Source organism: Poeciliopsis prolifica, unplaced genomic scaffold, assembly GCF_027474105.1.
Source record: "Poeciliopsis prolifica strain line A6 unplaced genomic scaffold, Auburn_PproV2 SCAFFOLD031, whole genome shotgun sequence".
NCBI lineage: Eukaryota > Metazoa > Chordata > Actinopteri > Cyprinodontiformes > Poeciliidae > Poeciliopsis > Poeciliopsis prolifica.
In genome coordinates, this window is record NW_026562406.1 from 3,573,483 (window position 1) to 3,587,626 (window position 14,144).

At 38.8% G+C, this 14,144-nt stretch overlaps 1 protein-coding gene across 1 annotated transcript; it reads left to right on the top strand.

Moving 5' to 3' along the window:
- The first annotated feature begins 91 nt into the window (after positions 1-91).
- LOC129373062 (glutathione hydrolase 5 proenzyme-like) lies at positions 92-13,917 on the top strand. The gene is made up of 12 exons (XM_055050783.1): positions 92-282; positions 3,229-3,356; positions 3,453-3,548; positions 5,568-5,748; positions 5,828-5,979; positions 6,172-6,333; positions 6,485-6,603; positions 7,158-7,342; positions 9,019-9,110; positions 13,080-13,201; positions 13,347-13,457; positions 13,546-13,917. The coding sequence occupies exons 1-12, from the start codon at positions 92-94 to the stop codon at positions 13,687-13,689; spliced, it is 1,683 nt and encodes a 560-aa protein (XP_054906758.1). The 3' UTR covers positions 13,690-13,917.
- The last annotated feature ends 227 nt before the right edge of the window (positions 13,918-14,144 follow it).

Below are 14,144 nucleotides of genomic sequence, written 5' to 3' on the forward strand. Positions count from 1 at the left end.
GCGGAGAAGAGCCCTGCCTCGTCTGACCCAACCAGATACAGTCTTTCACTCACTCATTTTTATTCTTCAGCTTCGGTGAGAGCGCAGAACCATGGCGTCATGGAACATGAAGATGATGGTGTGTGCTTTTGCCACACTTCTGGTGCTGGTATGTATCCTTCTCGGTGTGATCATATGTCTTGCTAAAAGCCCCAATGGCCTCCATCCACCCGAGTGCCCAGAAGAATCTTTCACCAAAGGTGCTGTGGCTGCGGACAACGAGAAGTGCTCAGAGATCGGACTGTAAGTGCTGATTAACACATTTCTTCAGTAGTCAGAAACATCAACAACTGGACTTGGCTCTAGTTTCATGATCAGTATACACGTTTCCATGGTGATGTGACGATAGACATGTCGTCCTCAGCTGGCTACAGCTGACATCCGTTTTTTACATCCATTTTGTCCCATCCATTTTGGCCAGATTACTCTTTGGAAGCCGTATGTAGTGAAGTTTCAATCATGCAGGCAAAATATTTGAATTTTAATGTGCTATTTGGAAAAGTCAAATAGCATATTAGCTTCACCATTCAGAGCAGTGAAAACGGACTGGTAGAGGAAAGAGGTGACAAAAATGTTCTATTTGTCTAGAACAGATGTAGATTAGACCAAACAACCAAAACGTGCAATTGTGGCAGACAAACCAAACTGATGTGTGAAACATCAATAATGTCATAGAAATGATGGATTTTTAACATAAAATCGGTGGTAGCATCCATTGAGTTATGCAAACGCTGTATCTACAGTAGCCTTCTTAGAAATCTCTGGACCTTTCTAGCCTGTAAAAATCAGACCTTCAGCTTATAATAAATGAACAAACTACTTTTAAGATAAAAAATACAGACTGTGGGAGAACCACGGTGCTGGTTCTGTTGGACCTCAGTGCAGCTTTTGACACCGTCGACCACGACATATTACTGAATCGACTGGAGAGTTGGGTTGGACTCTCCGGTTCGGTGCTTGACTGGTTTAAATCCTACATTTCTTTGTTTCAATTGGAAACTTCTCATCAAAGAGGTCAAAGGTCACATGTGGGGTACCCCAAGGTTCAATCCTAGGACCCCTCTTATTCAATATTTATATTCTCCCACTAGCTCAGGTTATAACAGGAAATAATATTAGTTATCATAACTATGCGGATGACACACAGCTCTACATTACGATGTCACCAGGTGACTCTGAACCCATCCAATCATTGAATAAATGCTTAGAGCAGATAAATGTTTGGATGTGCCAAAAACTTTCTCCAGTTGAACAAAAACAAAACTGAAGTCATTATTTTTGGACCTAAAGAGGAACGATCTAGAGTCAATGCACAGCTTCAGTTATTACAACTAAAAACTAGAGATCAGGCCCGAAACCTAGGAGTAGTGATGGACTCGGACTTGACCTTCAGAGCCACATAAAGACGATTACAAAGTTGGCCTTCTATCACCTGAAGAACATCTCCAGGATTAGAGGACTAATGTCTCAGCCAGATCTAGAGAAACTCATCCAGGCGTTTATCTTTAGTCGCATTGATTATTGTAACAGCGTCTTCACAGGTCTGTCCAATAAATCAATCAAACAGCTGCAGCTGATCCAGAATGCTGCTGCTCGCGTTCTCACTAGAACCAGGAAAATAGAGCACATAACACCAGTTTTAAAGTCCTTCCACTGGCTCCCTGTAGCTCAAAGAATAGATTTTAAAATACTGTTGTTAGTTTTATAAATCACTGAACGGTTTAGCACCACAATACATCAAAGATCTGCTGTTGTTGTATCAACCTTCCAGACTCTCAGGTCTTCTGGTTCTGGACTGCTTTGCATCCCCAGAACCAGAACCAAGAGAGGAGAAGCAGCTTTCAGCATCTATGCACCAAAAATTTGGAACAACTTCCAGAAAACTGTAAACAGCGGAAACCTGACTTCCTTTAAATCTCAACTAAAAACACACCTGTTTAGAATTGCTTTTGAAATGTAATATGTAACAATGTGTTGTTTATTCCATGATGCATGACTTTGTGTTTATGATGTAAAGCACCTTGAAATTCCTTGCTGCTGAAATGTGCTATACAAATAAAATTTGATTAATTGATTGCTTGATCTAATGAAGTTTGAATTTTGTAGACAAAGTATTTTAATTTTTATAGGCTGTTTGGAAAACGTAATTAAATGGCAGTTGTAGTCTTTGTTCCCTGTACAAATTATATTTACCATAAAATCATTTTCATTTCACAACATTTAACATACTGTCCAAAATTTCTCAGATGTTTTTTTTAAAAAACGGATAATTTGTTTTCTAAATTGGAATGCTTCAGAAAAGGTCAAACATTTGGAAAAACTGAAATAAATAAACATTTTTTAATCCATGTGAAATTCAAAGGTCACTTTATTTTCTTGTTTAGCCATTTTATTGGCACAATGAAAATGCACTGGCAAATGACAAATGTGACAAGTGTTTCAAGTCTTTCTGTCTAGAGCAGGTGTAGATTTACATGTTGCTGAACAGTACAACCAAAACATGCATCTGTGGCAGACAGAATTAACTGACGAGTACAATATCAATAATTTCATTGAAATTATGAGTCTTAACATAAAAGTGGTTACTCTCATTGAGTCATGCAAAAGCTATAGCATTTAAGGTAGCATTTTAGGAAAATGATATATTTTTCCTTGCTAGCCTAAGAATCTGGCCTTCAAAAGTGTAGCTTCAGCTTAAACTACATCCAATAAGCACAAATTGTCTGACAAAAAGACTTTTGTATTGGTGTCTCATATGAAGGATATGGAGACATGATTATTTATTATCATTTAATTATTTTCCGAAACATTTAAATGGGGGAACATAAAGAACTCCTTTGAAAAATGTATATTCACTACACATTCATTTAGACATTAATTATTTCATTTATTTAATCTGTTCTGTTGAATCAGCTTATTGTGGTGCATTGGTAGGTAGCTTGAATTTTCCATTTTTGTGCATTTGATTGACTGAATGACGAATAACAGCACAATGATCTTATTAAAAGAGATCATTTTAATTTAATTTGGAAAAAAACAAAAAAAAAACTTATTGCATCTTTAAGTTAAAACCCCCCAGAAATGACATAAAGTAGTTAATGTTGACTCAAAAAAGTAAAAAAAAAAACAACAACAAAAAAACAAAAACAAAAAAACGTGTCACAGCAGTAATGGGTATTTATTTTACAGGAAAATACTTAGACAAGGCGGCTCAGCTGTAGATGCTGCCATCGCTGCACTTCTGTGCACAGGCATTATGAACCCGCACACCGCGGGGATCGGAGGAGGCTCCATTTTCACCATCATGGACAAATCTGGTAAGAAAAAGCCTTTGACGAAGCTAATCCTCATAAAGCAGAACTTTTTAATAATAGTTACTGATAATAACTGATGGTGTGAACATTTTTTTAAAGGTGATGTGAAGATCATTAACTCCAGGGAGGCCGCACCCTTCAGTGTTGTTAGAGATCTGCTCAAGTCCTGCCCCAAGGATTCTTCAAAGGCTACGGGTATGTAGCATGTCAAACAGAAATAAACATATAAGTCACTGTCATCTGTGAAGCGACCATTTTTAGGAGTGACTGGGGAGTTATTTGTTTTCAAGTATTGCAAAAGGCAGACCTGTGTCTTGACTTTGGCCACATGGATGGCGAGGGGCGGGGCAATAGAGCTTATTAGCTGCCTTATTAAAATAGTACAGTGGGGGACAGTTTTGACTAATGTTTTGTTCATTTTCATATATGTTTAGGCCTCCAAAAGAGTGCTTCTTTTCAGAGAAGAATGATAGTAATAAACATTTGCATCACAATAAGCCACTGCAGCACTTTTTCCCTGGTGAATATTTAAATATATTTTTAAAATGTTGTATTTTTCTGAAATACATTTTTAGTAAGTTATCAAGTGGTTACACTTAATAAGACTAGATTAAAAGTGTGAAAAAGATATAGTTTTATAAACATGCTTCTAATACTCTTTTTAAATATGTATTTTGGGACACTTTCTAGAAGTATATGTTTTTCTAAAATATACTTTAAATTCCAATTAAATACATGAAAATTATTCTTTGGATGATCCTTTTGAAAAATACACTTTGCATGTATTTGCAAAATTTTATATTTTAAATGTACATTTAAAAAACATTACAAGTATATACAAACAATACTTTTCTGAAGTTGTACTTTTGGTAATAGGTCCTGTACAAATTTTTGTATATACAAAAATCTAAAAATAAGCACATTTCAATAATATTTATAAGTACTTTGTAAATAGTATCTAATTATATTCAAATATAATTAGACATAATAGCGTAGCAATTTCTTTTGTTAAGTAGCATACTTCTTTTGCTACTTTATGCAAAAGAAGTATGCCTTATTAATCTTTTACACTAAAAACTGTAAAACAAAAATAAATAAAAAGACATGTTCAGCATACTTGAAGCCATACTAATTAAAACAATATTCTGACATATTTTTCACATATCAGTATACTTCAAGTTGGTTAAGGATTATTTAACTTTAAATCATTTTATTTTGGAACACACTAATTTAATGCCTAGTGTATTTTAATTATAATTAAATTGTAGAAAATCAAAATTTGAAGTGTACTACATGTAATATCACATGATTTTTTGGAACAAGTAAAGGTAAACTTTGCACATGTTAAGTAAATTGATTTTTGTAATATAAACGAGCTTGATTAGGAAATCTTAAGTGTACTATTTTGTGATCAAATGACATTTATAATATATGTAGAATGTCTTCTAAGTATATAAGCATAACCTCTACTTTAGAGGAAATGTGAAAAATATTTCACCAAGGACAGAGTATTTTTTTAATATGATGTCACAATTTTAGGATGTTGTGGACTCGCTATGTAAGTGACACGATCAGAACTAATGATGAGTGGGACCGGATGCCTGGAGTGGAAAAACATTTCTGAGTGTCTTTCTTTGCCTGTTTATATTAGAAGTAGGAAAAATAGTCAACAATATCATAGAATCAGTTGATGCTGGCATCAACTATGAAGCTGTTTTAAGTGTGGACTTAAGGGAGACAAACTACCTTTAAATCTTTCCATCCATGATCCAAACACGTTGATCCTTGCAGGGAGGTGAGAGGGCTGGTGGTGCCTATCTTCAGCAGTCATCAGATGAGAGACGGTACGAATCAGTGGAAAACTTGAAAATTAACGTTCACAGATTCTCTCCCTGTCATCTGACTGAGATTTAGGTATTTTTCCAAAGAAATCAAAAACAACATTTACGTCTCTCCAGGGTAATTCAACCAACAACTTACTTAGAAGAGCTCAATACAAACTTTTGAGTTTGTTTCCACTCATAGCTTACTTTATTTGCTCTATGACACTGTTACTGTCACTCACCTCTGTCTCGGTGTGAGAGTGTAACAGACATACAATTCTAATAACATGACATTTGTAATTATATAATGTCAAAAAATTATTCCCTATATTCAATAATGCTAAATAACAGAAGAAATATTGTAACACTGTCCATTCATTCATCTCTGCAGGAACAAAGTGGATTGGTGTTCCGGGGGAAATTCGAGGCTATGAAGTGGCTCACAAACTTTATAAGAAACTGAACTGGTCAGATCTGTTCAAGGAGACCATCAAGCTGGCCAGAGAGGGAGTCCATATTTCTCTAATCCTGGGCTCCTACCTCCCACAGATTAACGAAACTGAGTCCCTGCGGTATGAAAGATCATAAGAATTACAATCTGTTTCTGAGGTATAAGGGCAAATATTTAAATCTTCCTCTTTCTCTGTTCAGAAAACTATATTCAGATGAAAATGGAAACCTGCTGAAGCATAGAGACGTGATCAAGTATGAGAAACTGGCCGACACTTTGGAGCTGATTGCAAATGAAGGACCGGACGCCTTCTACAGCGGAACGATAGCAAAGGACTTAATCAAGATTTCAGGTAGTGTCATTAGAGTTTCCTACAGTTGTCTTTGTGTGTTTGCGCAGCCCATTTATCTAGTTACAAATAAATAAATTCATTTGATCTGTAAGCGCCACCATACTGCTACATTTATGGGAGTGGCTGTGGGTTTTCATGATTTTTTAAATCTTTTTTTTTTCTCCTGATCAGCAGAAATAGTTTAATTCACAGTTTTTTTCCCAGGAGGAAACCTTGAAGAGAAGGACTTCGAATTATATAATGCCACAGAGACTGATGCATGGGTTGTCCCGGTGGGAAAGAACTATCAGATGTACATACCTCCACCCCCATCAGGAGGATCACTCCTTAGACTCGTCCTCGACTTCATGAAAGGTTCCTGCTGGATGCAGATGTCAGATCTGCTGTTTCTGTATACTTTCAACTTATTACCTTTTAGAACATTTACTGTAATAATTCATGTAGAAAGACAATATATTAAATTATAAATATACACATGTAAATAAACTATTATTTTTATTTACAGAGTATGAAAACAAACCGGCCCCTCGGTCTGTTGAAGAAAAAACAAAATTTTATGGCCGCTATGTTGAAGCTCTTAAATGGGCTAATGACTTAAGGAAGTGTATTCGGGATCCACGCTTTGTTCCAGAAGTAAGTGATATGTTAAACATTGGCATAACTGTAAAAGTTTTTTTTCAGCAGAAACTATTCCAAGCAAAGGCATGTTGACTGTTATTTCATGCCGCATGGCTGCAGAACACTTGACTGTTACAGGTGTTTTTCTCTCTCTATGCTCTTGGGTACAAAGGGAACCTCTCTGCCTGGGATACAGTTTGTCTGGTAGCAAAGCAGAAACAGACTGCTACCAGACAAACTGTATTGAAAACTATACCCTAACCCTTACCTGTATGTTATTGAATAAGCATGTCTAAACAAATAAATCATCCAGGGCTAACGCCCAACAAATTTGTTTTTGAGTAAACAGAAATTAAATAAACCAACAACACACCTAATTGAACTAAGAATAAAATAGGTAAGCTGGGGGGAGTAGTTCATTTTAAGAATCAGCAGTGGGTGGGTGACAGCATTTTGAAATGATTCTTTGAAAACTGATTACAAATTCCTTTAAAATAATCCCCATACTAACAAACTTTCTTATTCGTGATATCTTTCTTTCTTTTTGTATTCCTTTATAGTTTTTTCGGAAGAAGGCAAAGGAAATGACAGATATTAACTTTGCAGACAACCCAAATGACATCTGTGCACATAATTCCAGTCAATACAAATTCAGCTGCAGTTATGAGAGTGTGGGTACCACACACATGTCTGTGGTGGACCAATATGGAACATTTGTCGCCGTCACCAGCAGCATCAATGCCATGTGAGTATCTGATTTGTTCTGCTTCAACAAGGGCTTCCATAGACAGTTTTCAAAGACATTATCTAGTAAGAGTCACTGAAAATCTTGGGGTGGGCAAGTTAAGAGAAGCACATTCTGATCTAGATCTACAGTTTATTTTACTTATTAAGCAACTGTTCAGCTAAAAAAACAATGAAACAGTAATGATTCTAGTCAGCCATGCTTTTTAAAATGATTCAGGATTTAACATTGTTCCCAAAGAACCAGTTGTGGAAAAATAATTCAGACAGCATAAATACATTTTCTTGCCATGTTGAGGTTTGCAGTTAAGAGTTAAGAGTTTATAGGCCTGGACGAAAGAGTTATTTTCCACTCACGAAACATTCTGACATCCTCCCACATAAACAAGGGAAGAAACTAATTTTACGCCTACCAAAACTAGATGTAAAATGGCAAGCTGCGCTTTTGACAATATACCAGTTATACCTCGCACCACTACCAGGCGAATTGATGAGCTCTTAGTATCAGAACCATTAAATGGGCTTGCAGCCAATCAAACAGAAATGCCCCTTAGCACAGGTGTCAAACTCCAGTCCTCCAGGCCGGTGTGTCCTGCAGTTTTTAGATGTGCCACAGGTACAAACCACTGGAATGAAATGGATTAATTACGTCCTTCTTGTGTCGGCGGTTCTCCATGGTCTTGCTAATGATCTAATTATTCTATTCAGGTGGTGCAGCAGAGGCACATCTAAAAGTTGCAGGACACCGGCCCTCAAGGACTGGAGTCTGATACCTGTGCTAGGGTGGATTCTTGTAGAGTTTAAACTTTCTGGGTTTAAAATGTCCAGCTCTAGCCTCTTGGTGCCTGTACTTGTCTCTAGTGACCCGAATGTGGCTCAGGACCCTAATATCGGGTGCAATGTGATAAAGAAGTCATTAAAGAGCAGCTGAATGAGTACTATATTACAGAGTGAGTAGTGCTTTTCACATTGCTAGCTCTGCAAAGACTGCTATCCAGTTAATATTACCACATTTTATTAATACCAAAGCCCTCTAAAGAAGATTCAACTAAAAACAGGAAAGAATAAAGTTAGCCTAGCCTCTGATGAAGCTTTTACCATTTACTGTTGAACTCACATTCAGGCTAACAAGGACACTGTAATATTTTGTCCTACTCTAAACACTAGTATCCCAGAAAGACTTCATATGCAAGAGGTACTGTTTAAAGTGAAAATGGGCAACTCAGCCATGGTCCCAGTGTCTGTTGCCAACACTACAGGTCAATACTTTAAGCTCATGTGTCACTCTGGGCCACATTGAGGCTGTAAAACCAATATATATCCAATCACCTTGCAAACTGTAGAGAGCCAACAAACTAAGAATTTTGACATAAGTCAACATCATCCATATTCCTATATGAAGTATATTATATTATACATCTGACTATCTGACTGATCAGCCATCTGCCACTTCAATGACATTTATTTTTTCAACAAACTGAGAATGACATGACTATTTCCTACTGTAGGTAAGCAAACTATTACTAATTACAACTTAACAGAACCTTACATTAAAAATCTAAACTAACTCTATAAGGTTAGGATCTACTTTCTCCAAGCTTAATAGTGGTCGATGTGCTAGCCAAGCTAACCCCAAAAATATGAGGCTAAAGTGGGAAAAACATTTTTTTTTAACAGATTTGGCTCCAGGGTCTACTCTCCAAACACTGGAATCCTCCTCAACAACCAGCTGGCTGACTTTTGTGGAGTAGTGACAAATATCACTCCAGGTAATCACATTAATATGATGTCTTTTTATTTTGTTAAGTTAAATAGAGAATAACCTTACTATAGTTTTTTTTTTTTTTGCAACAACCTTCAGCCCTGGAATTCAAAGGTTTCAAAATTTTTATTATTTGTCTTTGTAACTGCAATAATGAAAGTGAACTTTTCTGATATGTTAGAAAATGTTATATTCACTTTTTTATTAAGTCACCATCAGAATTTCAGTATAATCAATTTCTACCATCTTTCACTTTGATTATCTACTCAGGTTTAATGGTTTGTTTCATATGTGATGGACATAATATGCACAATATCAATACATGGTGTGATGCTTCCCTTTCTTTTAACTAGCACCTCTGAGATTACATGCTCAGAGCTGTAAGTTAAACTTTCCTTTCACTTGTTTCTAATTAAACATGAAAACAGAGCTGTTTGCTTAGCTAAATCCAGAAGGCATTTTTTTTTACTAGACATCATCTAATTTCTTGGATGTGATGGAGAAACCATTTGTGTTAACCTTGACATTTTCAAAGTCCGGAAGTGCAACCATTGTCTCTTTAACAATAAGTACTAATAGAATATGAAGTTATTTTCAGTTCTTTGGTCCACCCTGCTGACTTAGTTTGTCTTTTGCACTTTCATGAAGAGATTTTTTTTAAATTATGGTGAATTAAACCATTGAATGGCTTCAATGTTTTAATTTTCACAAAGCTTTAGAAGATTCTCGTACAAATGGATAAATCAAAGGTTAATTTAAACTCTTCAACAAACTCCTCCTTATCCACATGTAGTGATTGTTTGCTTGGTGAAAAGACTTTTATCCCTTATTAAAGTGTTGTCTCGGAAAAGCCGGCCAACATACAAAGTCCTGGCACCGGGGAAAGAAAATGGAGAATGGTTAATTCTGAGTGCATACTGAGGAAAACAATCATCCTCATTTCTTATATCTCTGAGAAGAACTCTGTGGGGGAATTTGCATCCCTGTAGAGGAGTAGTAAAGGTGTACCCACGATTTGTGTGGAGAGCAGTGGCGGAGCTAGACTTTTTTTCAAGGGGTGACCAAAGGGTGAGCAAGGCTTTATCAGAGGGTTCCATATACAAATGATGAACGAAAGGAAACAAATATTTTCTCACAAACACTCAAATTAAAATGTTTTTTTTTAACTAAGATTTGCCATGACCAAACAAGACGTTAAACGACACTATGAAACAGTGAACATGTAAATATAAACTCAGAGCCCAGAATATGACCAAAAACAAATTCTCAAAAATAAATAAATAAACTTGTGCTTCTGGTGTGCAATAGGTTGTGCTGGGTGGGGGCAGTTCAGTGCCATTTCCTTCTGCTTCACTGTCTTCCTCCCCAGAGTCTGACTCTGAATCTGTATCGCCCTCATCTCTCTGGAACTTAATTGGAAATGCACAAACAGACACAATAAAAAAATGCAAAAAGCATCATGCTAACCTTTAGAATTAGGCTTATTGGATTTTAATACTTAACTCTGTCACAGCCTCTAACCCGCTGGTGATACACTTGGGCCTGGAGTCTCCTGGCTGGATTCTCCAGGTTGGTCACTGCTGCAGGGTTCTGTCTGGTCCTGGTCACTGCTGCAGGGTTCTGTCTGGTCCTGGTCACTGCTGCAGGGTTCTGTCTGGTCCTGGTCACTGCTGCAGGGTTGTCTGGTCCTGGTCACTGCTGCAGGGTTCTGTCTGGTCCTGGTCACTGCTGCAGGGTTCTGTCTGGTCCTGGTCACTGCTGCAGGGTTCTGTCTGGTTCTGGTCACTGCTGCAGGGTTCTGTCTGGTCCTGGTCACTGCTGCAGGGTTCTGTCTGGTTCTGGTCACTGCTGCAGGGTTCTGTCTGGTCCTGGTCACTGCTGCAGGATTCTGTCTGGTCCTGGTCACTGCTGCAGGATCTGTCTGGTCCTGGTCACTGCTGCAGGGTTCTGTCTGGTTCTGGTCACTGCTGCAGGATTCTGTCTGGTCCTGGTCACTGCTGCAGGATTCTGTCTGGTCCTGGTCACTGCTGCAGGATTCTGTCTGGTCCTGGTCACTGCTGCAGGGTTCTGTCTGGTCCTGGTCACTGCTGCAGGGTTCTGTCTGGTCCTGGTCACTGCTGCAGGGTTCTGTCTGGTCCTGGTCACTGCTGCAGGGTTCTGTCTGGTCCTGGTCACTGCTGCAGGGTTCTGTCTGGTCCTGGTCACTGCTGCTTCTGTCTGGTCCTGGTCACTGCTGCAGGGTTCTGTCTGGTCCTGGTCACTGCTGCAGGTTCTGTCTGGTCCTGGTCACTGCTGCAGGGTTCTGTCTGGTTCTGGTCACTGCTGCAGGGTTCTGTCTGGTCCTGGTCACTGCTGCAGGATTCTGTCTGGTTTCTGGTCACTGCTGCAGGGTTCTGTGGTCCTGGTCACTGCTGCAGGATTCTGTCTGGTCCTGGTCACTGCTGCAGGATTCTGTCTGGTCCTGGTCACTGCTGCAGGGTTCTGTCTGGTTCTGGTCACTGCTGCAGGATTCTGTCTGGTCCTGGTCACTGCTGCAGGATTCTGTCTGGTCCTGGTCACTGCTGCAGGATTCTGTCTGGTCCTGGTCACTGCTGCAGGGTTCTGTCTGGTTCTGGCACTGCTGCAGGATTCTGTCTGGTCCTGGTCACTGCTGCAGGATTCTGTGGTCCTGGTCTGGCCCGGTTTTTGCCCTTTAAGAAGAACTGGGAGATCTTCCCTTTCTTCATTTGGGCTCTACACAAAATAAGAGCCTTACACTCCATGACTGTTGGCAGAGACAACACTATTTTAACTATTATTTAAACTATAGTTTTTAGTTTCTGTAGCTAGCTAAAATACTAAATTAAAAAATACATTAATTAAAATTAAAATACAAACTAGTTAGGTTATAATTCAAAGCTTTCATATGACATAGCCTACTTACATTTCAGTCATTATTAGACTTGATGGTTTTTACATATTCTTACCACACATTTCAAGCAAGAGCTGGGAGATATAAAACATTACAGGGCAGCATGTCACTAAAACATGTGTTAAAACGAATCTGTCTAAAACACGATCTATCAGCACTAGCATGGCTAATATAATAAAGGAGGCACTATGCAGCGGTACACAACCATTTTTTTTTTTTTTTAGAAATGTATGACAAGTGCCGCCTCTCATTAGGAAGGTAACACCGGTTACTGCTGAGCGGTAAAATGGAAATACCTGCAAAACTCCTCGACGGTGTAAAACTCTAAAGCCGTTGATGTGTTTTGGATCAAGCAGGACCCACATGTCAGTTTAACCAATGAACAGCGTCGGGCATCGAGCTGCCTTCAGGGACAGTCAGAAATTACAGATTTCCTGGCAAATCTTTGCCGATCTCATAAGTATTATATTTTAAAATTACCATTTACAGTGGGGTGGCACTAGGGGTGGCCAGGGTCTTTTGGGGGGGGGCAAGTGCCACCCTGGCCACCCCTGGCTCCGCCACTGGTGGAGAGGGAAACAGAGGAAACATAGGGAGGATTGGACAGTGACAGTCACTGACTTCAGACAGTCTGAAAAAGCCAATAAATAAAGGAAACAAAGGAGTCTGAAAATACATTTGAAACATAAAGTAGCGTAGACTTAAATTTACATAAAAGTAAACTAGAATTTGATGAGACAATAAGATTAACTCAATGTCGTTCTCTCTCTCTTACTTATCTTCTGCTGCGTTGCAGCATTTAAAGATTTTGCTGGCTCTGGTTGCCTCTATTTGAAAGTGGTCAGACAGGAAAATGGATAATTAAAAAAGGGGTAAGAGATGTGGCTAATGCCATCAGGGCAGGATTCGAATATGCGACGGTCACGTTGAAGACTCTTCATGTGGATTGTTCTTTGCCCCTGTGCCACCACAGCACTCCAATTGATGACTAAAAATTGCCAGTATTTTCAATCACCACTTTCTTGTTTCCCTGACAGTGATCGGTTGTCTGTGTTGCCTTTACAGAGGAGCGCCCCCCCTCCTCCATGGCCCCTGCTGTGCTGAAGCCTATTTCCTCTACATCTAAGTTCAAGACACTGGTGATTGGAGCGAGTGGTGGAAGAATGATTACGACAGGAATAGCATCTGTACGCGACCACAGTAAAGACTATTCAGGATTAGCTGCTGCACATTTTACTCTCATTGCTGTGTCATAGCTAGCTCTGACAACAGCATGATTACCTGTACTCTAATGGTCACATTCCCATCAGCGTGTTTTCTTTTTTCTTTCAGGCTGTCATCAACCACCTTTGGTTTGGGAAGAGCCTCAAAGAGGCGATTGATGCTCCTGTTCTCTTTGTTCACTCTAACAGCACAGTGAAGTTCGAACCCGGCATACACAGAGTAATGTGCTTATGACTGTCTTCACAGGGAACAGGGAACACCTTGCACAGCCTTTTACTCATCCCATTTTTCCTATCTTTCTCTTCAGGGTATAATTAAAGAGCTTGAAGCGTTGGGACACAACCAGATGTCTGATGATTTCTACAATGTTGTTAACGCTGTGGAGAAAAACAATGGCTACATCTGTGCTGTGTCTGATGACAGGAAACTGGGAAAAGCAGCTGGATACTGACACCAGCAGTCAGTCATGCTGGTCATGGAGGATGTTCTGAAAAGGACTGAGATCTTCCTGCAGCAGAAGTTGTCCGTTGTTTTTAAACGTCATTGAACAACAAGCGGAGAAACGGGTTTAGTTTGCTGAGTGTTTGCTGTAACGTGGCTTTATGTGTCTGGAATGAGCTGACAGACTGCACCAAGATGTTAGCAGGGAAAAAATATGTTTATGTAGGAGGTAGACTTAAAATATTTTACGCTTTCAATAATGCTTTTTTGAAGATGGTGAAGAGAATGTAGTAATCCAAATAATCTCCACAGCAACTTCTTATTTTTACCTGTAAAAGGTTCACAAATACATGAACCTGGTTTTGTGAAATACTGCATTTTAAATATTTGCTGTAGTTCCACAGTTTATTGACTTTCTTGTGTTTGTTCCAATAAAATATAAACATTATAGCCATTTTAGTAGGA

Excerpts from the sequence above, each read along its gene's own strand:
- LOC129373062 (XM_055050783.1), top strand. The coding sequence starts at position 92 with ATGGCGTCATGGAACATGAAGATGATGGTGTGTGCTTTTGCCACACTT. Across the intron at positions 6,604-7,157 it reads GTATTCGGGATCCACGCTTT|TTTTTTCGGAAGAAGGCAAA; the intron begins GTTCCAGAAGTA and ends ATTCCTTTATAG. Across the intron at positions 9,111-13,079 it reads AGTGACAAATATCACTCCAG|AGGAGCGCCCCCCCTCCTCC; the intron begins GTAATCACATTA and ends TTGCCTTTACAG.